At 64.6% G+C, this 26,919-nt stretch overlaps 3 protein-coding genes across 3 annotated transcripts; 1 reads left to right on the forward strand and 2 right to left on the reverse strand.

Moving 5' to 3' along the window:
• Positions 1-1,565: 1,565 nt before the first annotated feature.
• LOC112993612 (B-cell differentiation antigen CD72-like) lies at positions 1,566-4,811 on the reverse strand. Its single transcript, XM_026117397.2, has 7 exons — positions 4,692-4,811; positions 4,514-4,609; positions 3,884-3,973; positions 3,266-3,580; positions 2,987-3,135; positions 2,617-2,714; positions 1,566-1,896 (listed from the first exon to the last, which is right to left on the reverse strand). The coding sequence occupies exons 1-7, from the start codon at positions 4,774-4,776 to the stop codon at positions 1,749-1,751; spliced, it is 981 nt and encodes a 326-aa protein (XP_025973182.2). The 5' UTR covers positions 4,777-4,811; the 3' UTR covers positions 1,566-1,748.
• A 1,338-nt stretch (positions 4,812-6,149) lies between these two features.
• LOC112993613 (B-cell differentiation antigen CD72-like) lies at positions 6,150-10,317 on the forward strand. The gene is made up of 8 exons (XM_026117399.2): positions 6,150-6,275; positions 6,362-6,457; positions 6,728-6,817; positions 7,314-7,628; positions 7,851-7,999; positions 8,578-8,729; positions 9,654-9,821; positions 10,227-10,317. The coding sequence occupies exons 1-7, from the start codon at positions 6,191-6,193 to the stop codon at positions 9,790-9,792; spliced, it is 1,026 nt and encodes a 341-aa protein (XP_025973184.2). The 5' UTR covers positions 6,150-6,190; the 3' UTR covers positions 9,793-9,821; positions 10,227-10,317.
• A 1,671-nt stretch (positions 10,318-11,988) lies between these two features.
• LOC112993602 (dual specificity testis-specific protein kinase 1) lies at positions 11,989-25,825 on the reverse strand. Its single transcript, XM_026117384.2, has 10 exons — positions 25,329-25,825; positions 17,527-17,648; positions 17,258-17,306; positions 16,863-17,009; positions 16,522-16,604; positions 16,026-16,116; positions 15,634-15,717; positions 15,080-15,169; positions 14,648-14,798; positions 11,989-14,265 (listed from the first exon to the last, which is right to left on the reverse strand). The coding sequence occupies exons 1-10, from the start codon at positions 25,572-25,574 to the stop codon at positions 13,226-13,228; spliced, it is 2,103 nt and encodes a 700-aa protein (XP_025973169.2). The 5' UTR covers positions 25,575-25,825; the 3' UTR covers positions 11,989-13,225.
• Between the last annotated feature and the right edge of the window lie 1,094 nt (positions 25,826-26,919).

The following is a 26,919-nucleotide window of genomic DNA, read 5'->3' on the forward strand; positions in this document are numbered from 1 at the left end:
TGCAGTGCAGAGCCCTGAGACCATGGGGGGAAGTGGGGGTGCATTTCAGAGCCTTGAGACCATAGGCAGAAGTGGTATGACGGGGAAGCCTGAGATCATGGGAAAGATGGGGTAGATGGGGGAACCCTGGGACCATGGGGGAAAGATCCCTAAGACCAGGGTGGGACTGGGGATCTCTGAGACCACAGTGGGGCAGATGAGGGGGCCCTGTCCCAGGCCTGGCCCTGGTGGGGTGAGGGAGTTCAGGGCCAGTCCTGACCGAGGATGGTGGTGCTGGGTTGGCTGTGTGTGCCCAGGGTCCTGGCGCATGAAAGCAGGGCTGGGGCAGAAGAAAGGGGGAGCAGCAACCCTCTACTTCTCCTGGTCAGGTGGGAGAGCACTGGGGGACCCTGAGAGCATGGGGCGAAAGGGAGGTGCAGTGCTCCCTGTTTCCCACAGTGTTTGCAGAGAAAGGCGCTTTTCAGAGAGGGATGCCAAGGTGGGGATCACCTAGCAAACTGAACACCCGCAGTTTCTGGGAGAGGAGAGGCAGTGTGGAAGGACGCTGATGGGGCAGGGCCATGGTGCTGCAAGGCTGGGAGGTTGGAATAGATGACCTCCAAGATCCCCCTCCAATTTCAGGTATCCTTGAATCCATGACTCACTCCTGTCTGGGCGAGTCTGCCTTGCCTGGGGGAGCCCAGACATTGTCTCTCCAGCACCAGCAGAGGGGCTCAGTCCCTTGCCTGGTCCCACTGCCTGCACTCTGGCCAGCACAGACTGTGATACCACTGGGCATCGTCACTGCAAGGATACACTGCTGGGTCCTATCCAGCCTCTTGTCCCCAGGTCCCCCAGGTCCCTTGTGGCACAGCTGCTTCCTTGCCAGTCCATTGGCCCCAGCCCATCCTGGTGGAGCGGGTGTCTCATTCCCAGATGCAGGACTCAGCCTTTCCCTTGGATGAACGTCAGCAGGTTCCTGCCACCTCATTTCTCCAGGCCCTGCTGAATGGCAGCCCTGCCCTCCAGCATACCCACCACTCCCCCAACTTGGTGTCACTCATGAACTTGCTGAGGGCCTTCCCCATCCTGCATCCAGGGCACTGACGAAGACTTTAAGGAGTACTGGCCCTGGGCTTGACCCCAGAAGGTCGACACCAGTGACAAGATGTCACCAGTGACATGTCACCAGTCAAGGACAGGGCTCAACCAAGGGACAGGCTGCAGCCATGGGGAGGTGACAGTGGGAGGAGAAAGGACAGGACAGGAACTGCTGACAGTCAGCACAGGAGGCGAGGGGCACCCAGGCAGTCCAGAGCACTCCCAGAGGGGGACAGGTTGGGGACACAAATGGCACCATCATCCTCAACTCTAAAAAGGTGCAAAAGGCACATCTCAACCAGCACACAGTCGACAGTCTCAGACAAATGCAGCAAACATGAGCAGGGCTCACTACTGGTGTCCCCTGCCCCTGGGGTGCTGTGAGCCGTGCTGGCCAGGGCACGTGGGCACACACGTCTGGGCGCTGGAGGGCAGGTGTTAGGGGGTATAAGTGCTGGCATGAGTGTGAGAGAGGGAAATGCCAATTGTTTTCCAAAAGTCTTGCTTTAAAATACAGACTTTCCCAAACTGTCTCCTCAGAGCTTTGCAGCATGGTTGAGGCAAGGTGCAGCATGGATGCTTGCATTGCAGCACGGGTGAGGGTGTCTCCTCAGTGCAGCCAGAGATCCTGTTCCCAGGTCCTGCAATGAGGGGCTGGGGAGTTGCAATCACCCCTTGGCCAGGAGAGGAAACAGGGTGTCGGATGCGCTGCTCATCTCTGGGGCCTGCTCGCAGATCCACGGGAGTTTCTCTGAGCATTTTGAACGCTCTATTTTCCCAGCGCTTGATAGTCCACAATCTAACCTTTTCGGATTTCTGGAAGGGAGGGCACATTTCAGAAGAGCAGGGACAGTGTCACTGCTGCGGCTGCCTATTCCCACAGGCCTCAGTGCTGCTGGGGCAGTCCGGGGCACATGATACTGGGACCAGTCTGAGGAAGAGTCATGTTCCTCCCATTCCACCGCCAGCATCTCTCTCTGTGCTGTGCATGAGGGGCACCGTGCTGTGTGCTGGGACTGTGACACCTGGAGGCCAAGTGTGCCTGGCTGCCCCCTTCCGCAGGCACTACTCTCTGCCATTAAACCCTTCGTGGTGGAGAGCCAGTCCAGAGGGGCAGACCCACTTGCAGCTCCTCTTGAGTCTCTGCTAGGCTGGCTCACTGCTCCCAGGGGTACTCAGCTCAGGGTGCCCAGCTCCCATGCCTCCCAGTTCAGGCCTGCCCTCTGCTCCCTGTGCCCTTTCCCATGTGTGTCCATTTGCTTGGGAAAGGAGAGCCAAGGGTGCTCCTTCCCCAGTACAGCTCAGGGAGCATCCTAGAGTGAGGCAGGAGTGGGGTCGATGGGGATGGTTCATGGGCATGGTTGATGGGGACACTTCTTGCCATGGAGGTTTTCAAGGTTCTCCCTAGTCTAGTGCTGGTGATAGTCCACTTATGAATGGGAGGAGGAACTAGAGACCCAACAGGGACCTTTCCACCAACCCCTCTGGGTCTGGTGAACTGGACATAGCTCCCGTGGATGGTACTGCTACACTTACATGTCAAAGTACATTTCATTCAGCCACACTGATTGCTTCCTGAAACGATGAATTTTCACACCAACCCAGTACTGGGCACCTGGCGCTGCCACAAAATCCTGAGGGGAGAGAAGCTGCTGACCACCTGCCCCATTGCCTAGCGGCAGCCCAGGAGCAGCAGGGCCAAGCCCTGCTCCTGCCCTGCCACCAGCCAGGATGGGGAGCCAGAGCTCATGGCAGCAGGCAGTGGGGCTGCCCCAGCAGCCTCTCGCAGCCCTGGGGGCCTGCGCCCACCCAGCGCCTGCCACTGCCTCCCACCCCCCAGGGCTCTGCAAAGCCCCGGCATCCGCCACCACCCACCAGGGCAGCCACAGCCCCCCTCTCTCCATACCGGCAGTGTCCACGACTCCCAGGGGTCCTGCACCAGGAGCAGAGAGGTTTTACTTTCACAGTCTCTTTTGCTGTCCCACCAGGTCTTCTTCTCCACTGAGATGAAGAGGCACTTGCCCTTGTACAGCATCCAGCCCGAGGGGCAGCAGTCTGGGGGCACGGGCAGCACTCAGGGGCGCTCCTGGCCACGGGGGCCTGGGAGCTCCCAGCCTGGCCCGGGAACGTCCCCAGCATCTCCCCAAAAGATGCCGCTCCCCGTCCTGGCCCACCACAGCCCTACCTGTATTCACACAGGCGCGCAGGCTGCTCACGGTGCTCTCACTGGCACTGAGCTTCCCCTGCACATCCTGCAGCTCCCTCTCCGTCCACCTCAGGGTCCCCAGGACATGCTCCAGCTCCGTGTTGCAGCGCTCCAGCTCCTGCCCGCTGCTGTTGCCCTCCAGCCACGCGCGCTGCAGCTCCGCTTTGGCCTGCGCCAGCTCCAGCCGCGTCTGCTGCAGGCTCTGCTCCTGCAGGCTCACCTGCTGCGAGAGGCGGCCGTGCTCGGCCGTGTGCGCGCGGGAGGTGTCCTGCAGCTTGCGGGTGACCTGCCAGTCTGGGGACAGGTGGGGGGAGACGTGGGACGGGGCCGGGACGTCCGGGCAGGACATGCTGGCACCGGCCCCACGCGGGGGACAGTGTGGGCACGGCAGAGGGGAGTCCCCCGGGCACTGCCCTGAGCTGCCCGCGACCACAGAGCGCGTGCCCCAGCCACACGGCTCCTTCCCCCCGGCTCATGGCCCTGCTCTCCATCCCTCCTTCCTGCCACTCACCCGCCGCCCCGTGCCCCGCTGCCCCCTGCCCCACGCTGCCCAGCCGCCCCTTGGTCCTGGCAGTGCCCGGAGCAGCCCCTACTCACAGCACAGCCCCAGGGCGATGGCAACGGCCAGCAGCAGCAGGCAGGCTGCCAGCAGCCCCACGGGGACGGACCGCAGCCGGCGCCAGCGCCCTGCAACACATGACCGGCCGCCGGATCAGCCACCCCTGCCGGCCCCGCTGCCACCTCCGGCGTCCCCGCAGAGAGCCGTGAGCCTGGAAACCCCACGCGGCCCCCAGCCCTGCTGCCCGGAGCCAGGGCTGGCAGCTGCTGGGGAGCTGTGGGGACACGGTGGGAGCCCACGTGGGGACCAGATGGGATGTGGGCCTCGGTGCCTCGGCTCCCCAGGGTTGTGGGGTCAAAAGCATGTGCTGACGCAGTGGGAAGTGCTCCCATCCGTGAACACGACGTGCTGCTGCCTGCGCCCTGCCGTCCCGCTGGCCCAGCTGGTGCAGCCCCAACCGCACCGCTGCCGAGAAGCATGACCTGGCGTGCTGGGACCCCAGCTCCACGTGCTGCCACCGCCAAGCACAGTTCCCACGGCCCTCTCCACCACCAGCCTCCCAGCCTCCTGCCCTTCATCCCTGCGGGGTGGGAGCAGGAGCACCCATCACCCCCCTCACCCCATGCTGGGTCTCTGCAGGGTGTCCTGGGCCCCGGGTGGGCACTCACCTGGGCTGGGCTGGGACCCCTGCCTGTCCTGACCCACGGGTGCCTGCGCTGGCTCCACGTTCTCGTAGGGGCTCTCCGCCTCGTCCTCGCACAGGGCTGTGGTCAGGCGGGGTAGAGTGGGTGAGTCTGTGGGGCCCGAGCCTGGGGCGGCAGCTTTGGGGCTCCCGGGGAATCTCACCTGCCTCCAGCGCTTGGCAGGGCGTGCTGCGTCCCGCGGGCACCTTGGCAAACCTCAGGTCAACATAAACCTCACTTTGGGCCATGCAGATGGCTGTGCTCTGGGCCCCACTGGCTCCCACCTTGTCTGTCCCTACTGCTCTGTGCTCTGCTGTTGCCGCACCGTTTCTCTGGGGTGTAAAGGAGAAGTGAGGCTGGTTTCTGTAGAAGCAGAAGTTTGCTCAGAGCTGCGCCACATGGGACCAGTGAGGCACAGCCATGGGCATCAGCACCCTCCCATTGGCCCCAGCACCACCAGCTTATCTCCTCCCACATCCCCAAAACTGGTCACAGTCCCCTGGGACAACAGCAGGGCATGGCCTGAGGCCAGGGCATTGAGCCCTGGGCAGAGCTGCAGGGCCCAATGGGGCAAGGAGAGCCCAAATACCTTGGTCAGGGGTAGAGCAGGGTCAACTGCAATGCAGGAGTGTGTTGCTCTGGGGCTGGTCACACGAAGGATGGAGATGGCCCCCTCTCTGGGCCTTGCTCCAGGATTTGAGCACTGCCATTGTGGGAAAACATTGCAACACTGAAATACAGGAAATTCTACCTGAAGATAAGAAAACACATCTTTACTGTGAGGGTGATTAAACACTGGAACAGGTTGCCCAGAGATGTTGTGGTGTCTCCATCCCTGGAGATATTCAAGAGCCGTTCGGACAAGGTCTTGGGCAACTTGCTCTGGGTGACCCCGCTTGAGCAGGGGGATTGGACCAGAGGATCTCCAGGGGTTCCTGCCACCCCTACAGCTGCTTCCTTGCCAGTCCGTCAGCCCCAGCCTGTCCTGGTGTTATCTCATTCCCAGATGCAGGACTCAGCCTTTCCCTTGGTTGAACAGATTCCCGTCACCCCATTTCTCCAGGCCCCATTGAATGGCAGCCCTGCCCTTCAGCATGCCCACCATTCCCCCAGCTTGGTGTCACCCATCAGCTTGCTGAGGGCCTTCCCCATCCTGCATCCAGGGCACCAATGAAGGTTTAAGGAGTATTGGCCTTGGGATCAACTCCAGAGGGATGTCACCAGTGACTTGTCACCAGATGGATTGGGTGCCACTGACAACAATCCCTGCAGTCCTCCTGACCAACTATGTTTCCACCCACCTTGTTGTCCCCTCCTCTTGGCCAGATCTTCCCAGTCTGCCAGTGAGGATACTACAGAGACAGCTCCCCGACTCTGGGTTGCGTGACTGCAACCCTGCCATGGGCCCAGGGGACTGTGACCACTTTTGGGGCTGTGGGAGGGGACGAGCTGGTGGTGCTGGGGCCAATGGGAGGGCATTGATAACCATGGCTGTGCCTCACTGGTCCCATCTGGTGCAGCTCTGAGCAAACTTCTCCTTCTGCAGAAACCAGCCTCACTTCTCTTTACACCCCAGAGAGACGGTGCAACTGCAGGAGAGCAAGACCCAGCAAAGCAAGGTTGGAGCCAGCGGGGCCCAGGGCACAGCCAGCTCCTGTCCTCATGGCCCAGAGTGTGGTTTACGCTGACCTGAGGTTTGCCAAGGTGCCCGTGGGACGCAGCACGCCCTGCCAGGCACTGGAGGCAGGTGAGAGCCCCTGGGAGTCCCAGTGCTTCCCACCCTGGGCCCAGGCCTTGCGGACTCACCCGCTCTCCCCTGCCTTCCTCCAACAGCCCTTGGCATGGATGAGGCAGAGAGCCCCTACGAGAACGTGGAGCCAGGGCAGGCACCAGCGGGGCAGGACAGGCAGGGGTCCCAGCCCAGCCCAGGTGAGTGCCCACCCGGAGCCTGGGGCACCCCGGAGAGGCCCAGGCATGGGTAACGGGGGTGTATCAGGGAGCTCTTGCCCCTGTCCTTGAAGAGAGGAAGTGCCCACACCTTTCATGTGTGCCTTCACGCTGCCACTCTGCTGCCCTGCTGCCTGCACTGGCTCTGGGGCAGGAGGGCTGGTGGCTGCATGGGGTTTCCAGGCTTGTGGCTTTCTGTGGGGTCAGCGGAGGAGGCAGCAGGTGACAATGGCATCTGGTTTTGTCTTGCAGGGCCCTGGCACCGGCTGTGGTCCATCCCTGTGGGGCTGCTGGCAGCCTGCCTGCTGCTTCTGGCCACTGCCATTGCCCTGGGGGGTTGCTGTGAGTAGTGGCTGCTCTGGGCACTGCCTGGCAATGCAGGGTGGCTGGGCAGCGTGGGGAGAGGGAGGGAGCTTTACAGGGGATGGGTCCCATGGGTGGATAGCTGGGGCAGACAGTCCCCCATTCATGCTGCTCAGGGCTAGTGCTAGTGCGCAGTCTGCCCCAAGCTGGCCTGTATCTCCCGTCCCTCATAGGTACCTCCCTTGCCTCCCATTGCACATCTTCCCCACCTTCCTCCTTTTTGCTCATTCCTTTCCCTCTCATGCCAAACCCTGTCTTGCCTTGCTCTGCCTTGTCTGTCTTCCAGCCTTGCCTTTCTCCATCCCCACCTTGCCCGGCCTTGCACTGCTGCATCCTCCCTGCCCTGGTCCTCCCCTGAGCTATCTTCTCCTGCTCCATCCCATCTTGTCCTGCTTTCCCCTGCCCACCCTCTGACCGGACACCCTGCCCACACCATGCCGACCCCTGTCCCATGGCTCCCCCCGCCTGTCCCCAGACTGGCAGGTCACCCGCAAGCTGCAGGACACCTCCCGCGCGCACGCGGCCGAGCACGGCCGCCTCTCGCAGCAGGTGAGCCTGCAGGAGCAGAGCCTGCAGCAGACGCGGCTGGAGCTGGCGCAGGCCAAAGCGGAGCTGCAGCGCGCGTGGCTGGAGGGCAACAGCAGCCAGAAGGAGGTGGGGAGCTTGGACGCCGAGTTGGAGAGTGTCATGGGGGCCCTGCGAAAGATGGAGAGGGAGCTGCAGGACGTGCAGGGGAAGCTCAATGCCAGTGAGAGCACCGTGAGCAGCCTGCGCTCCTGCTCAAATATCGGTAAGGCCATGGTGGAGCAGGGACGGGGTGCCACAGGGGACAGGCAGCCCTTGGCAGGGGCACTGGCTTTTTGGCACAGGATGGAGATGGGGTGGCCCAAGGGTGATACTATGCCTGGACCAGAGGCAGAAGCTGCTCAGCCTGTGATGTCTGCTGGGGAAATGCTGGGGAAAATTCCCGGGCAAGGCTGGGAGCATCCCTGAGCACTGCCCATGCCCCCAGATTGCTGCCCCTCGGGCTGGGTGCTGTACAGGGGCAAGTGCCTCTTCATCTCGGCGGAGAAGAAGACCTGGGAGGACAGCAGAGATGAGTGCAGTAAGAAAATTTCTCAGCTCCTGATCACCAAATCCTGGACTCGCTGGACCGTGCCGGTACTGTGCAGAGGGAGTCAAGGGCAGGGGCTGGGGGTGTCATGCCTGGGGGGCGCCTGGGCACTTCAGCACTGTGCCAGGGGGATGAGTCCTGCAGTGGGCTCGGAGGGTGCAGGGCTGATCCCTGGACACAGCGTGGCAGCGTGTGGCCAGTGCTGGATGCAGGGAAGATGGGCTCTGCCCCCCCCACCTCTGGCAATGCACAGGCCGGAGCAGGGCACCTGGGCTGCTCGGATGTCCTGCCACAAGGAGCCCCAGCCCCAAAGGGCTGCGTGGGGAGATTGCACCCCTCAGGAGATGCCTTAGCTGGGGTGGCAGGTCTGTGTTAGCAGCCAATGGAGCGACTGGGTGAGTCTCACGCTCTTTCCTACACCGGGCTGGCCACTGGCACGGGAGAAATGCTCGCTGCAGGGACTCACTGCACTCCTCCTCAGACTGGATACACGATCCCTCTGCTCTGGGCCAGGCACATGTGTACCCCTGCGGCCTCTGGAGACTTGTCCTTCCCTGATACTGGGGGAGGAGGGAGCTACTTGGGGTCAGGGAAGGCCACGTAAGGCCCCTTTTTCCTTTTCCAGAACTTCCTGAAGAACTCGGACACGCCGTACTGGATTGGGCTGTACCAGAGCAGCTTCCCCTGGTATGAGTACGGGTGGCTGGAGGAAGGAGATCCGGACGACGAGGGTGGGACCAGTGCCTGGGTCTGGATCGATGGCTCTCTTTATGAAAGGTACCCAGAGGCTGATTTCTGTGCATCCTCTTGCTGGAGAGGAGCAGACAGGGTAACACCCCCTACGATAAAGCCCCTCTCTTCCAGCAAGGCTTTAAGGGGATTTAAAATCCCACCAATATCCAGTCCCTGCCCCTGGCACAGCTGCTAGGGCATAAAACAAGGTGGGACTGAGAGGAGGTGGGAGCAGCTGTACGCTGAGATGCTCAGAGGCCATGCAAAGCCTCAGAGGGCACGTGCAGGGCCTGCGCGAGCAGGAGCCAGCGATAGGGGACAAAAGAAACCGCAGGTTTTATTTGGGGTCTAGACAAAGCACTTGAGCACCACATTTGTCTCCTCCTCGAGGGGAAATCAGGTCTTCCCGCCCGCGGAGAGGCCAGGGCTCCTCCCCGCCACGTGCGTGACCTCCCCTTCTCGCCACTGCTTCCTCTTGCGGTGTCTGAAGGCAGTGGGGTGGAACAGGTCTGTCTCGCCGGGTGCTGGGTGCCCGGCCCCTGCCATGTCTCCGGCAGCACCAGCATGGTGCTGGGCAGGGCAGCGCCGCAGCACCCGCCAGCAAGGCAGCGTCTCGGGTGGTCCAAGCCTCCTCAAGGATGACTGTGGTCTCCAGAGCGGAAATGTTCCCCAGCAACAAGGGTAGGCAGCTGAAATCCAATGGGGAGTCACAAGCAATGCAGATCTCCCGGCAGAGGGATTTCTCAGCCCGGCACCCCAAGAGAGGGCAGGGTTGCACTGGCTGAAATTTCGGCCTGTGAGGTTAGTGAGGGGGGACTGGGGGATCCCCCCCTTTGGCTGCATCATTGAAAGTCTCCCCGAACAAGCGTGCGAGGGGGACCCCGCTGTCGGTCTCGGCTGCCTGCAGCGCTCAGCAGGGCCTGGCGGGACGGGCTGCAACATCTCCCTGACACGCCATTTCCTCGCCAGGCCCTGGCAGTGGAAGCCTAATGGGACCTGCGCGATAATAAGCCATGGGAACATCAAACCCACCCAGTGCGCCAGCGCAGACGACTTGCACCTCTGGATCTGCGAGAAGGCGCCAGGCCCGAGCGTCCCGTTCTTCTGAGGACAGCCGCCGGCCCCGCCACCGCTGCAGTGAGTGTGTGAGCCCTCGCCTGCGCCTGGCTCCGCCGAGCCGCGGGCAGCCCTGGGGAAGCAGGGTGTGCTGGGCCCAGGGGTGCGCGAGGAGGGAAGTGAGGAGCTGAGCCAGGCTGGGCTGGTCCAAGGAGCGGGCAGGAAGGGCAGAGGGATGCAGACGCATCCCCAGGGCTGGACGAAGCCTGCTCCAGCCCTCCACTGCACTGGGAGTCCCTGCCTTGTGGGAGCTGGGGATGGGGAGACTTAAGTGACACCCAGCTGTGGGGCAGGAAAGGGGCAAAGTAGGGGAAACCCCTGAGCATGCTGCCTTCCCCAGGAGGCATCCCTGCACCCCTGTGGGAGGGGAGTGCTGGGGTAGCAAGTCGCCGTGGGGCTCTCATCACCCTTTACCTTCCCTTGCAGCGCCCATGCCAAGCGCCTGCTCTGCTTCAGCACTGCTGCACCCCTGCGTGCCGCCCGGACGCGTCACCAGAGCCTGCCCCATCCAGCCTGCCCTTGCTGGCATGAGCAACCCCCCCCCCCCAACTTCACAGTCCACAGGGGCTGCCCGGACGCCTGGGTCCCTCCCTGCTGGCCCCGCTTGTGCTTCTGATCAGGGGCACCAGAGTGACAGGGGCTGGGAGGTCGCCCCGTTGCTCCCTGCCGCAGCCCTCTGACGGCTCCAGCCTGCAGACCGGGCTTGGGAGCCTCCTGCCGCCGAAGCCATGCAGCTGGCACTGCCTGCCAACGCTGGCAGTGTCACCCCCGCAAGCCTCTCTCGAGCCCCCCCCTGCACCCTGCACTCGCTCATCCCAAGCCCGCAGGGGTGCTGATTTGCAGGGGAAGTCACCGTCCCCCCCACCGGCCGACACGGTTCACCAGAGCGGTGAAGGCTCTGCAGCCCAGCCCCACACCTGCACGGGTGGCACAGTGTGCAGGGAAAGGAGTTGGGGGCCAGGAGGTCTCATCCTCTTCCCTGGGGCTTCCCATGGCCTTTTCCAGCGTGACGGCTGGTGCATCCAGCCCTGCCCGGGCTGCAGGACACGCTGCCCTGCAGCATTGCCGTGCTGCTGGAGCGAGGCGGGGAACACAGGCCTGGCTGCAGGGGAGCGAGCCGCGAGGCTGACGCTCAGTGCCAGGAGTGTGGAGAGCAGCTGCACGAGGCACCAGCCCAGTGGGCTCTGCTACAGGCACGAGCTGCGGTGCTGAGGCAGGGAAGCAGGAGCAGGAGACGGTGCAGCCCCACAGCCTGCCCCACCGCGGATCCCCTCCCCGTGGCACAGACTTTTAGGTTTGCCACCCCCACCAGTCCCTCACAGCCCTGCAGGGCAGCCCGGGTCCCATCGGACCCAGCTCGGGAGCAGCTCAGCCTCCACTTTCAGGCAACGTGCTGGAAAAAACACCTTAGCTCTACCTCGGAGGCCGAGGAGGAACCTGGGTGTGAATGGACTGTCGCCTGCACTTGCGAATTGAGTTTTCTTGCTGGTTAGGGAGCAGAGCACTGATTTTAGGATTATACGTTGTGACAAAGTGTTGCAAAGCAAAAGCAACTCGAGCACTTGCAGCGGTCAGATGCTTTCTGAGACAAGTCATCAGGCCCTTAAATAATTGCGGCACACGTGCACATGTTAAGATGAAGCAAGATAGCACTGCAATGTAACACAGCAGTGAGGCGAGTGCAAAGGAAGTCATGTTCAACCAGGCGAAGACGCTCTCAGCTTATTATGGGGTTGTGTGTACCATATATAGATGATCAATTAGTATATAAATTAGTTTGCTTGAAGAGCAAAAGGGTGTTAAAGGCCGGCTTTTCGGAGGTGACACATGTCATTCCTCTGTCTCGTCTGCTGGCTGAACTCACTTGGCAGCAATAAAGAGACACAGCTTCGATTTTGTTTGCTCTTTTGTGTGCCACCAAGAACAAGAACTCAAGGGCATGAATGTAACAATCCTGAATAATAAACGGGAATTTCACTGAAATGGTTTCAATCAAGATGGCCACTCTGGGGGCACCTAAAACCTGGGGCTGAGCCAGGTGTGAGTGGTGGTCCCTGAGGGACACAGCTGGATCAAGAGGTCCAGCTGCAGCCCCAGAAAGCATGGGCAGGCTAATGCCAGCCTCTGGGGCTGGGCTTCCTTCCCTGCTCCAAGTGCATCTGAGAGACAGAAGCAGCAGCCCAGGGCGCTAGGACATTCAGTTTTATTGAACACTTTAAATAAGCTGGGTATATATTACTAGCAATTATTATTAATAATAATAATAATAAAAAACACAAGAGTTTTGCATTCACCAGTGCATTGTGTGGGAGGGAGGAAAGCCGGCTCCCACCCTTGCTAGGGGCTGGGCAGCTCGGCCGTGCTGCACACAGGCTCCTTCTCCCCAGGCTGCTCCACGGCTGGCCGGGAGGCACTGGCTGGCCCTGGGGACGCCCCAGCTCGGGAGCACAGCGGTGTCACCTCCCAGGCACGGCGCCGGGGCAGGACAGCACCCTGGCCTCCCTGCCACCGCCCTGCTCTCAACCCCGTGGGCCGCGGGAAGCGTGCCGGCGCGGGGCGCTATACGGCACCGAGAAACCCCAGCCCTGCACATCTTCCCCATGCACTGCCCCGACGGGCATCGCCCCTCTCCCCTGCCCCACCGCTCGCCACGCCACCTCCCCCCCACATCCGAGACCAGGCATGCTCTCCACACTGGTGGAGCGGCAGCCGGGACGCCCCCCCCCCCCCCAGCCCGACGGGGCCCCCCAACACACGCACATACACACACCAACCACTCTGTACCCCACCGGGCCCTGCTCAGCCCCCTGGCTGGGCATGCAGACCCAAGAGGCCACGGGGAGGAGAGCAGCATGTTGCAGGAGCATGTTGCTCCGGGCGGGGGGCAGCGCCGGAGCGGGACCACTGCACAACCCCCTGCAAGAGCCTGCGGAGGGGGCAAGCCCTGGGCATGGGGCTCCCGCACCCGTGGCTCAAGTGGGGACAGTGGCACTGCGGGGGAACCAGCCCTGCCGCCCGGGGCGGCGCTGGCGCGTGCCCGAAATGGCGGTGTTATTGCACTTCAGCCCCAGCAACGCCCCGGTGCAGCCCCGGGACCCCCAGCGGGGACCCCCGGGGCCGGGCACAGGCAGGGCAGGGGGGAGCTTCTGCCCTCCCCAGCGGCTCCCCGCAGGCTCCAGAGGATGAACCCTGCCAGGACGCGAGCTCGAGCTCCTCAGCAGTGCCCGTCGGCGTCGCCACCGCAGCACCCGCCGGGGCAGCAGCGGCACCCAGACGTCACGGCCACCAGCAGCGGCTGGGCTCCAGGTAAGCGAGCCACGACAGGCCGTGAGGACCCTCAGGGCTCCCGGAGCGGCCCCACGCTGAGGTCAAGGCGGGGTCCAAGGGGCGCCCGGATGCATCCCCAGCCCCGTGTGTCCCCAGCACTAGGATTGTGCTTCTGGCAGCTTGAGGCTGGGCTCCGCCAGGGTTGGCGCCGGGGGTTTCTGGTGGTAGAGGAGGCTCTTGGCCTCGCAGTTGAGGTTCTGGTAGCGTGGTGGGCTGGGGGTGGGCCGGTGGCAGACGGAGGCGAAGCTGAAGCTGAAGGGCCCCAGGCAGCAGCCGGGGCAGGCCAGCACCTCATCCTGCTCCAGCACGGCACTGGGGCTGTGCCCGGGCAGCATGGCCGTGCGCTCCGTCCGCTCCAGCGCCGCCGCGCAGGGGATGCTCAGCTCGGAGAAGCCGTGCTCCAGCCCGGCACCCCAGGCGAGCGGCTTGCTCACCACCACGTGGTTGTTGTTGAAGAGGAGCCCGTTGGGGGGCCGCGGCTCCGGCGGCCAGGGCTGGGCGCCTGAGGCCGCCGTGCTGATGAAGTTGCGGTTGGGCAGCGTGGGGGGCTCAGGGCTGTCGGGGCCGCAGTCCATCCGCTCCTCCGCAGCGGGGCCCGGCGGGGAGGCTCGCCCCACCACCTCCGGCCCCCTGGTGCGGGCTGGCGCGGGTAGGGGGCTGCGAGGCCGGGGCTCAGCGGGGGCATTGCACGGGGGCCCCATGCCCAGCGCCAAGCCACCGCGGCGCGGCAGCTCCGGGGAGGCGGGCAGCGAGTGGCACTTGCGCGGGGCTGCGGTGGGGGCCGAGAAGTCACACTGCACCTCCACGGCGGGCTCAGGCGTCACGGGGGTGCTGAGCTGCAGCGAGGCCGGGGGTGGCAGCTCGAAGGTGAGCGAGATGACGGACTTGCTTGGCGTGTCGAAGAGCTTGATCTTCCCACCCTTCAGGTCCTCGCGCTGGGAGAAGGGGTTGATGCGCGGCGGCGTCTCCTTGGTCCTGGCCCCACCGTAGGGCTCGGGCGGCCGCAGCAAGGCGGGCGATTTGGGGGGGAACATGTCGGACTGGCTGCGGGACAGGCGCTGGTCCGGCTGCAGGTGCTGTGTCCCCAGCTCACGCAGCGGTGACTGCTCGGCGCGGCCTGATGCCCTCCCGGCTACCCCTGGGCAGAGGCACAGCAGCGGGTCACTGATGCCCCGGGGCTTCAGCGGGGTTGGCTCCTTGCTAGCAGCTCCCGCTACGTGGCCGGGATTTGGGGCACCCTATGAGCTAGGGGGGCACCCACCCTGCACAGCCACCCTACTCCTGGGCAACACCACCCTTCTCCACCAGCCCCCACGGCCTGGGCTCTACCCATTTGTGCCTCAGCAGGGTGAGAAATAGGGCTCCACGCTGCACAACTCATCTCCTTCCCCGGGGCACAGCCGGCCAGCTCGGATGCCGGGGGAGGACGTGACAGTCCCTGCTCTTTGCACCCATCCACGGCCTCTCCTGGGGGTGTCCCACAGCCAGGGCCGCGCGCTGGGCCAGGGGCACCCATGTACCGTTCAGTGCGGACGCCGTCCCCGGAGCGGGCAAGCTCTCCCCGTCGATGAAGAGAGCGGCCCTATGGCCCTCGGCCACCAGCTGGTGCTGCAGGATGCCCTCCAGGCACTGCGTGATCTCCAGGAACGAGGGCCGGGACGTCGGCTCCATCTGAGAGCAGGAGGGGTCCCTGGTCAGCTCCCCGACTGCCCCTCTCAGCCCCCCATCATCTCCCCAACCCCTCCACCCCGGGGAATGTGCAAGGCTGCCCACGCTCAGCAAAGGCAGCTCCCGGCCTCTCTCCGCAGCCATGGCACTGCCCATCGGCACATCCCAGGCAGAGTGCGGGGTGCCAGGCTGCCCAGGCAGCGGGAAAGGGGCAGGAGGGATCCCCCGCTGGGAGCGGGGAGCTTCCCCCCACCAGCCCGGGCTAGCCCGCGGCAGAGGCTCACACTGCAGCAGTGGAAAGCGAGCTGGAGGAAGGCCGCCGGGCAGTCGATTCCCACCATGTTGCGGAAAGTGGTGACGTCCAGACCGAAGTCCTGTGCCGGGGAAACGAGGAATTGTGAGGCTGGGTCCAACGGGTGTACCGCACTGCCCTGGGGGACCCAGCACTGCCTGGCCCACCCCACGCTGCGTGGACTGTGTGCCACCAAGGGCAGCAAGGACCTGGCAGCACTGTGGCACAAAGTCCCAGCACCCCAAGGGAAGTGGGAGGATGCCAGGACACAGACCCCTCCTGCTCTCTGCCTGAATGCAAGCACCCCCCTAACCCACCTCAGACAACTTTGGGCTCTGAGCGTGCCTACTGCAGGCTATTAGACAGCTTCTCGCCCCAGGCAGCAGCACCATCTGCTAGGAGATGTTATGAACATGGCACCTTCACCCCAAGATGCAGGGCAACGTGCCTCTGCTCAGCACAGGGTGCTGGTCCCCCTTGTTCAGCGAACCAGCCCCAGCCCCAGTGCCGTGCATGCTGCCCTCCTGCCCCATCCCAGTGAGTCACCTCAGTGCGGGGCAAGTAGTCAGGGTCAGCGGGGACGCGAGCGATGGTCTCGCACAGGATGATGCCGTAAGCGAACACGTCGGCCTGCAGAGAGCAGAGAGCCACAGGGTGGGTCTTGCAGCCTTGAGAGGATGTGGCCACCCTCCTGCTGAACGCACAGCTCCCCTCCACCCCAGGGAGCAGCACGGGTGGTCCCTGCTTTGCAGCACCCCTGAGCTGTGGGCTGCGGAGAGCAGAGAGCCCAATTCCCTTGGTGCCTTTCGTGCCCCTTCACATCTCCAGCTGTCCCAGCCCGTGGGCACTCACAGGTCCACCAGGAACCTGCCCAGCAAATCGCCCGCCGCAGCACAAGCCTGGATAAAGCACCGCACGTGGCAGCCTCAGGGCATCACCTTCTCATTGTAGATCTCCCCTCGCAGCACCTCAGGCGCCATCCAGTATGGGGAGCCCACGACGGCCAGTGGCTCCTTCTCACTGCCCTCGCTGTGGGGCACAGCAGCGATGTTATGCGCCACCCACAGCCCCCTGCCCTGGTCCCACGTCCCGCCCTCCAACTGGAACGGCCCAAATCCCCATCTCCCTCTCCCTTTCTGGGCCAACCCTTCTCCTCCATGCACCCCCATCCACCCCACAAACCCATGTCTCCCTACCACTGGGAGCACCCATGCCATTCTCTTCTCCTTCCCCTCCTCGCTAGCCCCCAAACATGTCCATCCACTTCGCGTGTCCCTGCCATTGGGGACGATCCACACCTCCCTCCATCCCTCCCTTTCTAGCTGCATCCCAATCATCCATCCCTCCCCTGGGAGCCCCCACTCCTGCTCCAAGCTGGCTGGAGGCCCCCTGCTCTGAGGACAGGGATGGGACAGGAGGACGCTCCCCACGCACCTGTAGGTGGGAATCTTCTCCGCCAAGCCAAAGTCGCCCACCACGGCCGTGTAGCCGTTCGCCTCACAGCGCACCAGGCAGTTCTGGGGGCAGAGGAGGAGCCCCGTTACACTGTCCCATGGCTGCCCCACAGCCACCCCCACCTCACCGGACACTGCTGCCCAGTGCCCTGGGGCCGCATTGCTCCCTCCAGGAGAGCGCTCGCCAGCAGCACAGCGCAGCCCCTTGTTCCCCGGCACGTGGGCACCCACCTGGGGCAGGGTTCCTGCCGGCTGGCTGTGCCTGGGCAGGTGAGTGTCAGGATGGGAGCTGGAAAACGAGGGCAGTGGGATGCTCTGTACCTTGGAGGTGAGGTCGCGGTGGAAGATGCCCTTGGAGTGCAGGTAGCGCAGGCCACGGGCGATGTCGAGGGCCAGTTTGACACGCATGGACCAGGAGAGGGGCACGGGGCTGTCCAGCAGCTGCTCCAGGTTCCCACCATTGATGTACTGATGAGAAGAACCAGGCCATCATGCTGCTGCATCCCCTCCTAATAAAGCTGGATCCCCACGTCTCTAATTACCTGCCTTCCTCCCCCTGCACACAGCATCCAGCGACTACCCACGGCACAGCCCCGCAGCAGATATGTGCCATAGGGGAAGAAAATGCCCCCACAGCGATCCCCAGCCCCTTCCCAGGCCAGCCTGGCCCTGCCCGCGGGAAAGCCCCAGACTCACGGCCGTTGTCGTGCTCTCACCTCCGTCAGCGCGTGCAGCTGTCCCTGGTGCACACAGACCCCCATGAACCTGGGAGACAGAGAGGGCCCTGAGGGTGGACACTGCAGCGACCATCCCCATGGGATAGCCCAGCCCCAGCAGCAGCTCTAACTCCTCTAGGCAAGAGCTGAGGACACGTCTTAGGAAAGGGGCACCCTCTGCCCACGTGCTGGCCAGATCATGCCCCAGAAAAGGGGCAGCAGCAAGGCCTCAGGGGCACAGATGACGGGAGCCCAGGAATAAATCCTACCTAAGGATGTTGGGGTGTGAGAGACGGTTCATCAGCTGCACCTCTCGCAGCATGTTGCCCCGGTTGCTGGTCAGCTTGTTCATCTTCAGCACCATGATCTGCCCCGACTGGCGGTGCCGCACCTGGGAGGGAGGCAGAGGGGGAAGCTGAGCCCCGTGGATCACCACAGCCACTGCATGCTGCCCCTCTGCCAGCCCCATGGCCGGGGCATGGGCACCCAGTGCCCATCCTGAAGGCCCCAGATCCATCTCCAGCCATGGGGGCTGGAGCCCAGAACCTTGCTTGCCCAGCGTGTGGGACCTCCCAGGAACAGGGGCAACTCAAAGCACAGCAACACCCTCAAAGACCCCAAAGATAACACACAATGCCACCCTCCCAGGGCCACCTGGCTTGTCCCCACTAGGCTGCACTGCCCAGCGCTGCTGGAGAGGCAACGGCAGCTCCTGCAAGCCGTGATGCTGACCCTGCTGCAAGGACAGGCTGGGTGCAGGATTGGGGTGCACAGCGGAGGAGGAAACCAGCTGGCTTTTCCGGACCAGCACCATGAGCCCAGCCAGATCCCACCAGCATGGGGACGAGGACGGAGGAGGCACAGCGGGCCCAAACGGGCCCTGGCGACAGCCAATGTCACCCCAGCACGCGACCCCAGCCCCAGCCCCAGCCCCGCGGGGCACAGTGCTTGGGCAAAGCTGTATATTTAGCTTGCCCCAGCCTGACGCTGTCATGTGAGCTGGGGGGCTGGCTCCCCGCCAGGAACAGCAGCTGGGAACGTGGCCAAGCATGGACACCCGCCCCGTCCGCCCGGAGCCCCCGGTGCACACAGAGCAAAGGACGGGATCCCCGGCACCGGGCCGGGGGGCTGAGCCGGCACCGGGGGTCTTGTCTGGAGCGGGCAATCGGGGAGGGATGGGAGCTCCCTTGGAGCAGCTGCCGGCGGGGAGCACCCTGGCCGGTCCCAGCGGCCCCCCAGCACACACCGAGCCGCGCACGGAGACGCAGGCATTCCTCGGCGCTGCCGTCAGCTCCCTGCTCTTGCCCTTTTTAGTCGATGCTGTTGGAAGCTGCTGTGCCGGTGCCAGCCCCTGGCCCGCCCCACATACCCCTACCCAGGGATCGCCTGCCTGGACAAAACACAGGGGGCTGGCTAGAGGCCATGGGTCGGAGCGGCCAGCTGGAGGCAGGGTTGGGGAGCAGAGCTCCTGGGCCCCTTCCTCCGCCCATCGCCGTGGCTGAGACCCCACGGCCAGCAGGACTAGCCCCAAGTGGGTCTGTTCTCAGGACAGGGCTCCCCATGCCCCTGTCCTGCCCGCAGCTCAGCACGGGATTGCTGCAGGCCACCCCGGAGCGGCTGCACATCGGCTGGGGGAGGCAGGGGCTCCCCACATGCCCACTGCAGGGGGAGGCATGGCGGTGACGAGTGTGCCCAGAATGGGACATGCCTGTCCCCTACCCCCTGTCCCCATCACGTGCAGAGGGAGGTTGTTGCTGTGGGTCCTCAGTGGCCCAGGCAGGCGTTGGTTTGGGAACATTTGCCCTGGGGCACAAACTGAGATGGGGACCCACGCAGCACCCAAAACCTGGGGGATGGGCAGCAGCCCAACCCCCCCTAACCAAATGGTCTGGGGGGGAATGAGGCCTTTATAAAGATCCCTCATCACGTCCTGGTGCACCAAGGCCAACCATGCACCAAGGCCAACCAGCCCCAGGCAGGGTCAATGTCAGAGGCGATGGCCCAGCCCAAGCCTGCTCTGCCACCACCAGCTCATCAAGTCTGCTGCAAGGCCCTGAATAATTCAGCAGCTGCCTGCCCGCGGGCACCGCACTCAGGTTACACCTGCGTCACCTCCCCAGCCAGCCCCAGCCGGCCTGCCAGGACCCCTCCTGGAGGGCATGGGCCATGTGGAGGGGCAGAGATGAGGATGGGCCTGGGGCACGTGAGGATGGGGTCCCACCAACGCCTGCCACCGTCTGTCCCCACCACATGTGGGGCAGGGGAGGGAAGACAGGTCCCCCCATCCGGTAGCACCCCGAAGAGCAGTCGGGAGCTCCAGGGGATGGCTCCGAGGGCATCCTGCCCCACGTCCATCCCCTGCTGAGGTGGTATCAGACCCTGAGCAGATCAGCCGGTACAGCGGAGGGCACGCTGGGCTGGCGGGCAGTGGGGCACCTCCCAGGCGGGGCACCCGCCCACTCTGTGCCAGCCGGCTCCCGCCGTCCCCACATCCCTGGGGCTCCCCACACATGCAGGCAGGGCAGCTGGGCAGCTGTGCTCACAAGCAAGACTTTGCATTAACATGGCTCAGCCCAGCTGGGAGCCGCGTGCCCGACGGCCACCCCGTCCCCATCCCCACCGTGGTGGCAGCTTTCCCTCCGCCCCACCCGGCGTGCAGGGCTGCCGGATGCCACGTCCCAAAAACGAGGCTCCCAGCCCGGTCCCAGGGACTGCACGTGCTTTGAGGAGGGGGCCCGCCTCGCCAGAGCGCTGGGCAAAGCATCGGGCCCAGCTGATGGAGAGGGGCAGCTGGAGAGGCTGCGCGGAGCGCCAGCACCCCGCAGAGCGCCAGGACCTGCCTGGGAGCACCCGGCTGCTGCCATCCCCCCAGCCCGTGGCCGATAGGAGCCGAGGGTCCCCCAGCCTGGCCGACTCCCTGGCGCCGGGTGCGGGCCCAGTGCTCCCGACCCGGCCCGCCTGATGGCAACGCCGCCTTCCCACGCCGAGCGGGGCTGGCAGGACCGGATCAGGCGGTTTGGCTGGCACTGGGAGCTGCCAGGCGCCAGCGCCCGGCTCGGCGGCAGACTCAGCGCCGGGGGCCCGCGAGCCGTGCGCCCACGACGGGCATGCCTGCCGGTGCGCGCCACGCTTGGCACTCAGCAGCTGCCCGCCCTGCGACTGGCCGTGTCCGGGCCAGGAGCAGCATCCCTGTGCCAGGCAGCAGCCCCCGCCGGGTGCTGCCTCGGCCCCACGTGCCCGGGGTTGCACCCATGGCCTAATTCCTTGCTAATAAGCCTCCTTCCCTTGCAATTGGCTGGGTCAGAGGCCGAGTGCAGCCACAGAGTGTCTAATGCCTTTAATCCCGGAGGAAGGGAATGACGTGGGAGAGCTGCTGGGGGGAAGGGAGGTCTGGTGAAGCCCCCCCGGGACCCCGTCTCTCCAGCAGCAGGGCTGCAGGTCTCCCCAGCGCACTCCTCCATGGGGTAGAGCCAAGGGGGAGTCTGGGGGACCCCCAGCAACGCCACCCTAACACCCGGGGGGATGTGTGGAGCCCCCCCCAGAGGGAGACAGCAAGGGGTCCGGCAAGGAAAGCCGGACGGCAGCCCTCCTTGCCCCGCGGACCAACCACCGCCACATCCTGCTGAGAGCAGCTGCAACAGGGTCCCGTGGCCGGGAGGATGGGCTGACACCCTGCCCTGGCCAGGCTCAGCTCCAGACATGCTGCAGGTGCGCGGGGCAGCTGGATGCCTGCATCCAGGCCGGCCGTAAGGGGGTTTCCTCCTCCCCTCACGAAGCCCAAGCAGGGGCAGGGAGCGGGCAGTGGCGATTCCCCGGGCCATACACGTCCCCCCTCGCCTCTCCACGCGCTGGCACAGCGCCCAGGCATCCCAGCGCATTCCCCAGAGCTGAGCTCAGCCGGGCAGCGCCGGGCCGGCCGCCTGCCCCCACGCAAGGGCCAGGCAAGCCCTCTCCAGCCCTCTCACTGTTCGCATGATGCTCTCTGCGACGCCCCTCCGCCGGGTGCCTCGGCGCCACGACGCAGGGTAAGGCAATGGGCGCGCTCCCCGTCCCATCTGCTGCCAGCACGCCGCCCGCCCGCACAGCTGGGGGATGGGACGGGGCTGGCTGCAGCCCCAGCCCGGGCACAAGGGAGCTGCACTCTTTTAACAGTGGAAATTAGAGTCTTATTTAAAGAGCATGCTAATCAGCTTGAGCAGACGGCGGTCCCTCCCCGCAGCCTGCGCGCCCGTCTAGACTCAGGGCTCCCCGGGGCCCAGCGGCGCAGCCAGCCCCCAGTCCCCGCTTTCACACCTTGCCCCTGGGGAAGCGAAAGGATCCGGCTGCGCTGCGCAAGGTCTGCCAGCACCCAGGCAGGACATGAAACGCCTAACTCAAAGAATGTTTTCACATGGCAGCTTTCCCCTCCGGTGCTCTCGGGAGCCGCAGCATGGGGAGACCACGTGCGGGGCAGTGCGGCCGTCGTGCAGGCGGCCCGGGCGCCGCCAGCCCTGACTGCACTGGCACGGCACGTGCGCTCCCCAAGTGCCCCGTGACAGAGCAGGAAAACTTCCCGTGGGTGCAAGGCCCGGGCTAGTCAGCACAAAGCGTTTCCAGGGCTCCTGGCTGGAGACAGCGAGGCTGGGGCTGCTCCCGGCTTTGCTGTGGCTGGCTGACTGTGGCAAATTCGCTTCCTCCTTGCCTGCCTTAGTTTCCCCATCCGTGCTGTCTGTGTCACGCCGCTCCACCCTCCTTCGTAAAACAAGGCAAGGTCCATTTATGAAGGGCACTAGATAAGACCGAGGGAGCTGTGTCATTAGTTGCGCTGCCAATTTGGGAGTAAATACGAAATCTCAAAGGTTGGTGGAGAAGGGAACAGAGACGGGGCAGGCGACAGCAGGGCTGCAGCGATCGCTCGAGGTCTGTCCACGTGGGAAGGCTTTAGTTGCAGCCAAACGCCCCTGGCACGGCGGGTTTGGGGTGCTCACTCAGCTGAGCACAAAGGGCTGAGCCCTGGGAAGTGGCGTCTCTGCAGGATGGGGGGGGCCGCTGTGCGACGCTGAGGCATGAGGGGCAAACAGCTGGATGGAGCAGAGACCTCTGGATACAGCCCCTAGAGAACGAAGCCAGGATACGACCTGTAGCCCTAGTGCCTACTTTAGACTGGACACGGAAAAGTTGGAGAGAGATTTGGGAAAGACGCAACAATAGTTTAACAGCTAGAGAAAATGTCTGGCAGAAACCCACCAGGCTCAATATGCTCAGTCTAGCAAAGAGACAGAGGCGGCTCGCTGCAATGTCCGTGTACTCGAGAAAACCGGTGGGCCTGGCACCTCTTAAATGGTGCCGAGAAAGGCAAGGGAAACCGGCTGTTCCAGGGAGTAACAGGCCCAGCACCATGACTGAGCAGGGCATTAGTCAGGGACCAGCCCCCTGGGAAAAGGGCAGCCTCTGTCGCCGGCAGCTCCGGACAGCCCAAGAGCTGCACTTAGCTGGAACAAGCTAAGGCTCAACCCAGGGGTGAGTTTGGGGTATCCGGGGCTCACACACAGTAAGCTAACGGGTCCTTCTGGCTTCTGGTCTGGGAACGCAGTCAGACCCCCATGACAATAACCCCATTAGCCTGCCTGGCCCAGGCTCAGCTCCATACCTGGCCCTGCTCGAAACAGGGATGAGCTACCTCAAAAGGGCCACAGGTGCCCGGGTCCCTTCCCAGTCTCCCACAGCCACTCGCGAACAGCTCACAGATGCTGGCAGTGCACAGAGGCAGCCCAGGCCCAGCTGGGGAGCCATGAGTGGAGGACGGGACTGGCATGGTGCCCAGGCTTTTCGTGGGATCGGGGGGTACTGCAAAGCTGGAACGAGGCAGGACCCAGAAGCCGCAAGGAGGGAGCTGCAAGTACCCACAGCCCTGGAAAACACGACAGAAGCAAGGGAGATGGGAGGAAGCGGGGTCCTGCCCTGCCCTGCAAAGCTGTACCTTCCTTGCTATAACCTGTATCCTCCTCAGGGATGTGTCACACAGCCGAACCCCAGCGCAGATCTCAGGCCTGCCTCGCAATCCTGCTGAGATCTTGGACTCAGCTCACTGCACGCTGCACGCGCACGAAGCCCCATCTGGCCCCCTCCTGCCACTGCCTCCTTCCCTGCACACGCACTTCGGCTCCTGCTGCCTGAACCAGCTCCCACCTCAACCTCCACAGCTCCCCCAAATCCTACGAACATATGGCCCTGCAAGGATAGGAACAACTTAGGGGGAGAAAGATCATTTTGTGAGCTCCTGCAAGACCTGGAGAAGCAGAAACAGTGAGGCCGAGAGAGACCGTGGCCTGGCAGAGACACGGCAGCATCCATTATTAAAGAGCTATATCCACGCCTGACATTATTAAATGCCTCCCTCTGCTCCAAGACGCTAACACACCAGCCGCACGCTCCAAGCCCAAGATCAATAGCAGGAACCTGGCCAACGGAAAGGCCACAGGCCGAAGGAACCAGAGGGATCACAAGGAAAAGGGACCCCTCTGCACATCTGCCACAGCCTGGACCTCTCTGCACGTTTGCCACAGCCCCTCGCAGGTCTCCCGTGGCTGGAAGGAACGGTATCTTGGGATTTACTGGCTCCCCAGGGCTGAGCCTGCCGGGCAGCCGTGCTGGGGCACAGCTATCTGGCCAGCACCCTGCACGTGGGAGCCAAGCTGGGAGCGTGGCCCTGCTCAGGGGCACAGCACAGCGCTGCCAGGATCTTGGAGACCGCAGGGGAGCCCTGTGCAGCCCAAAGATGCTCTTTGAGGGGGGTGAAGCCACAAGAAGCATGGCTTAGAGGTAATACTTGCCCGAGGGCTTGTGGCACCTTGAGCGACCCTACAGACAAAAACAACATGTGCACACACCTCCTCTTTGAGAGGGAGAGGCAGCTGTGGCAGCGGAGCACAGCACAGCCCCGTGTCTGCCACCCAGCTCCCCTCACGCCTCACCAGCAGCACGTGGGCTGGCAAGGTACCATCACCCCGCACCTCTGCAACACTATTGCCCCACGCTGGGGACCCTAAGCTCCACACCAGCACCCACGCACCCCGAATCGGGGTGCAGGCCACAAGTGTCCCTGCTCCAGCAGCTTGCACCCCCCCCCCCCCCCCCCCGAGCCACAGAGAGCTCCTGCAGGGGACAAAGGCAGCTCTAGGGCCACAGCTGGGGGGGGCAACTGTGGGTAGCCTGACCTGACCCAGCTCCTGCGCTGCACTACAGCATCAAACTGTTCTCCCAGGCCCGGTCACCTTCAGCCGGCTCCAGCGGGGCGCCCCGCTCATCTCTGCTCAGCACAGGCTGGAGCAGGCCCAGCCCCAGGACTGGCAACACTGGAAATCACCTTGGACTCGCAGCAAACACTGCCGGCATCTCTTATCACGGGCACAGCCCAGCCCCGTGCTGGGCCTAGCAGGCCGCGAGTTACGGGCTCAAGACAGAGGTCCCCTGGCCAAGCCTGCCTGCTGCCCCCCACATACCTGGGACCCCCAGGCAGCCCCGCTGCGACCCCGGCTGCAGCGCTTCCCGGTGCGCTGCCTTCCCTGGCTGTAAACAGCCCTGGTGCTCCCCTCCCCCTGCACGGAGGGAGGGAGGGAGGAACAACAACATCAGCAGGGACGGAGCTCCCCAGCATCCCAGGGCGACCCGCTCTCCCAGCCCCTAAGTTCCTGCCAAGCAGCTTCAGCCCCGCACCCCTGCCCAGGCACCACCTTGCCCCCATGCACAGGCAAGAGCAGCCCCCCACCTGCCAGCAAGGTGCAACCGGCGCGGCGTGGGCCTCCCCACGTAGCGGAGCTCCCCTCCCACCCAAGGGTGGCCAGCGGCATGGGGGGCAGACCCGTCGTCTGGGTCCCACCAAGGCCTTGCCACGGATGAGGCGGGGAGGAGGAGGAGGCTCGCGAGGGGCCCCCAGGGCTGCCCAAACCCTCACCCTCGGCGGCGGGGCAGCCGCCCTCCCGGCGCCCAGTCCCGCGAGCGGGTCGCCACCCCGACCCCGGCCGCCCCGAGAGAGGCAGGGCGGCGGGAGGCCCCGGGAGCACGGAGAAGACCCCGCGCCCCCCGCGCACACCTTGAAGACCTCGGAGAAGAAGCCGGCGCCGATCTTCTCGCAGTAGAAGTCGTCGATGCGCGCCAGGGTGGAGACGGCGCTGCGCAGCGCCCGGTAGGAGGAGGGCCGCAGCCGCCCGCAGCCCGGCCACGGCCCCGCCGCCTCCCCCTCGCCCTCCTCGGGCCGCTCCCCGCGCAGCGCCAGCCCGGGCCGCCGCGCCAGCTTCTCCCACTCCATGTCGGCCCCGCCGCGCACCCCCAGCGCCATTCACATCGCCCGGCGGCGCGGCGCGGCCCGGGCAGCCCCCGCGGCGCGGCGCGGCCCGGCCGCAGCAGCAGCAGCAGCAGCCGCCGCCCCGGTTCGGCTCGGCCTCGCTAGCGGCGGCGCGGGACCGGCGGCGCAGCGGGGCGCACGGCGCTCATGCCCGGGCGGCGGCGCCCCGACCCCCGCCGCGGCCCGGCGCTGCGCCTCCGCCGCCCCGAGCGCAGGCACCGCCGGGGCGGAGCCGGGGCGGGGACAGCCCTTAACTCCTTGGGCACCGCCGCCGGCGCCGCCGCCCGGCACACGCCCCCCCGCCGGCCCCGCCGAGCCCCCATTCCGGCGGGCCGCGGGGGTCCCGCTGCACACGCACCGGCCCCTGCGCGGGAGGGCCCCGTTGATGCAGGCTCTGGTATGGCCGCACGCTCGTCACCGGGACTGACCCCGTGTATGCGGGAGTGCTTCTCCCCGCACACCCACCCCTGTGTGGAGGGTGCCCCCGAAGGGTCTGCCCTCCCTTACCCCAGCCCACCCTCACCAGCAGGTGCCCAGAGCAGAAGGGAAGCGCAGCCTTTTCGTGGTGGCGTGTTCCCCACAACCCAGCTGTCCACAGCTCTGCTTGTACCCACCATCAGCTACTCTGGCCTCCCCCCGTCTCCTCCACTGCAGGACCTCTGGCATCCAGGGACAGGTGGCTCTTTGGGGCAGTTCAGATCCAGTGGGCATCAGGCTTGAGTCCTAGGTGGGAGACAGGCAGCACTGAAAGGAGACAGGAGCTGGGAAACTGCAGCTGGTGCTAAGGGTGCCTCAGGGTATACCAACACACAGTGGGGTCTACCTTGTCCAGTGCTTCTTTTGCCTCTCATTTCTTCCTTTCCTCTGCTCTCTCACATCTCCCCGTCTTCCCTCTGCTTCTTGTTCTACCCCAGGCCTTTTCCCTGCTCCCCAGCTGATCTGTCCTGCCCTTCCTGCACAGGGACTCCCTGCAGCTGGATCCACCCTTGCTCCGTCCCACGCATCTCTCTGCTGCTCTCCTTGGCATCCACCTGCCTGTGCCAGTACAGCCCTGCCCCAGCTGCCTGCCCAAGCACTGCAGCAACCCTCACACGCTGCCCTTCCGCGGCTCCCCACAGCTGTTTTGCTCCAGCTGTTTCCCTGACCACAGCACAGCTGTCTCCCCACACCCTGCCTGGCTCTAGCTGCTTTCCAGGCTGGTCTGCAGCCTCTGGGCATTTACAGGAAGCCCCATGGCCATGTCCCCAAGGTGACCACAGATAGGGGCCTTGCTCCAACCTCCAGCAGGGTGACTGCAGGGGATGAGGGTTAATCCTGCCCGGTGGAGGTGGAAATGCCT

This window comes from Dromaius novaehollandiae, chromosome W (genome assembly GCF_036370855.1).
Source record: "Dromaius novaehollandiae isolate bDroNov1 chromosome W, bDroNov1.hap1, whole genome shotgun sequence".
Classification (NCBI taxonomy): Eukaryota; Metazoa; Chordata; class Aves; order Casuariiformes; family Dromaiidae; genus Dromaius; species Dromaius novaehollandiae.

Coding starts and splice junctions, on each gene's coding strand:
- LOC112993612 (XM_026117397.2), bottom strand. CDS start 4,776: ATGGCCCAAAGTGAGGTTTATGTTGACCTGAGGTTTGCCAAGGTGCCC. Junction 3,581..3,883: donor CATCGCCCTGGGGCTGTGCT/GTGAGTAGGGGC, acceptor ACCTGTCCCCAG/ACTGGCAGGTCACCCGCAAG. Junction 2,715..2,986: donor GGGAGTCGTGGACACTGCCG/GTATGGAGAGAG, acceptor CTCTCCCCTCAG/GATTTTGTGGCAGCGCCAGG.
- LOC112993613 (XM_026117399.2), top strand. CDS start 6,191: ATGGCCCAGAGTGTGGTTTACGCTGACCTGAGGTTTGCCAAGGTGCCC. Junction 6,818..7,313: donor CATTGCCCTGGGGGGTTGCT/GTGAGTAGTGGC, acceptor GCCTGTCCCCAG/ACTGGCAGGTCACCCGCAAG. Junction 8,000..8,577: donor GGACTCGCTGGACCGTGCCG/GTACTGTGCAGA, acceptor TTCCTTTTCCAG/AACTTCCTGAAGAACTCGGA.
- LOC112993602 (XM_026117384.2), bottom strand. CDS start 25,574: ATGGCGCTGGGGGTGCGCGGCGGGGCCGACATGGAGTGGGAGAAGCTG. Junction 17,307..17,526: donor TCACACCCCAACATCCTTAG/GTAGGATTTATT, acceptor TCTGTCTCCCAG/GTTCATGGGGGTCTGTGTGC. Junction 17,010..17,257: donor AGCTGCACGCGCTGACGGAG/GTGAGAGCACGA, acceptor TCTTCTCATCAG/TACATCAATGGTGGGAACCT.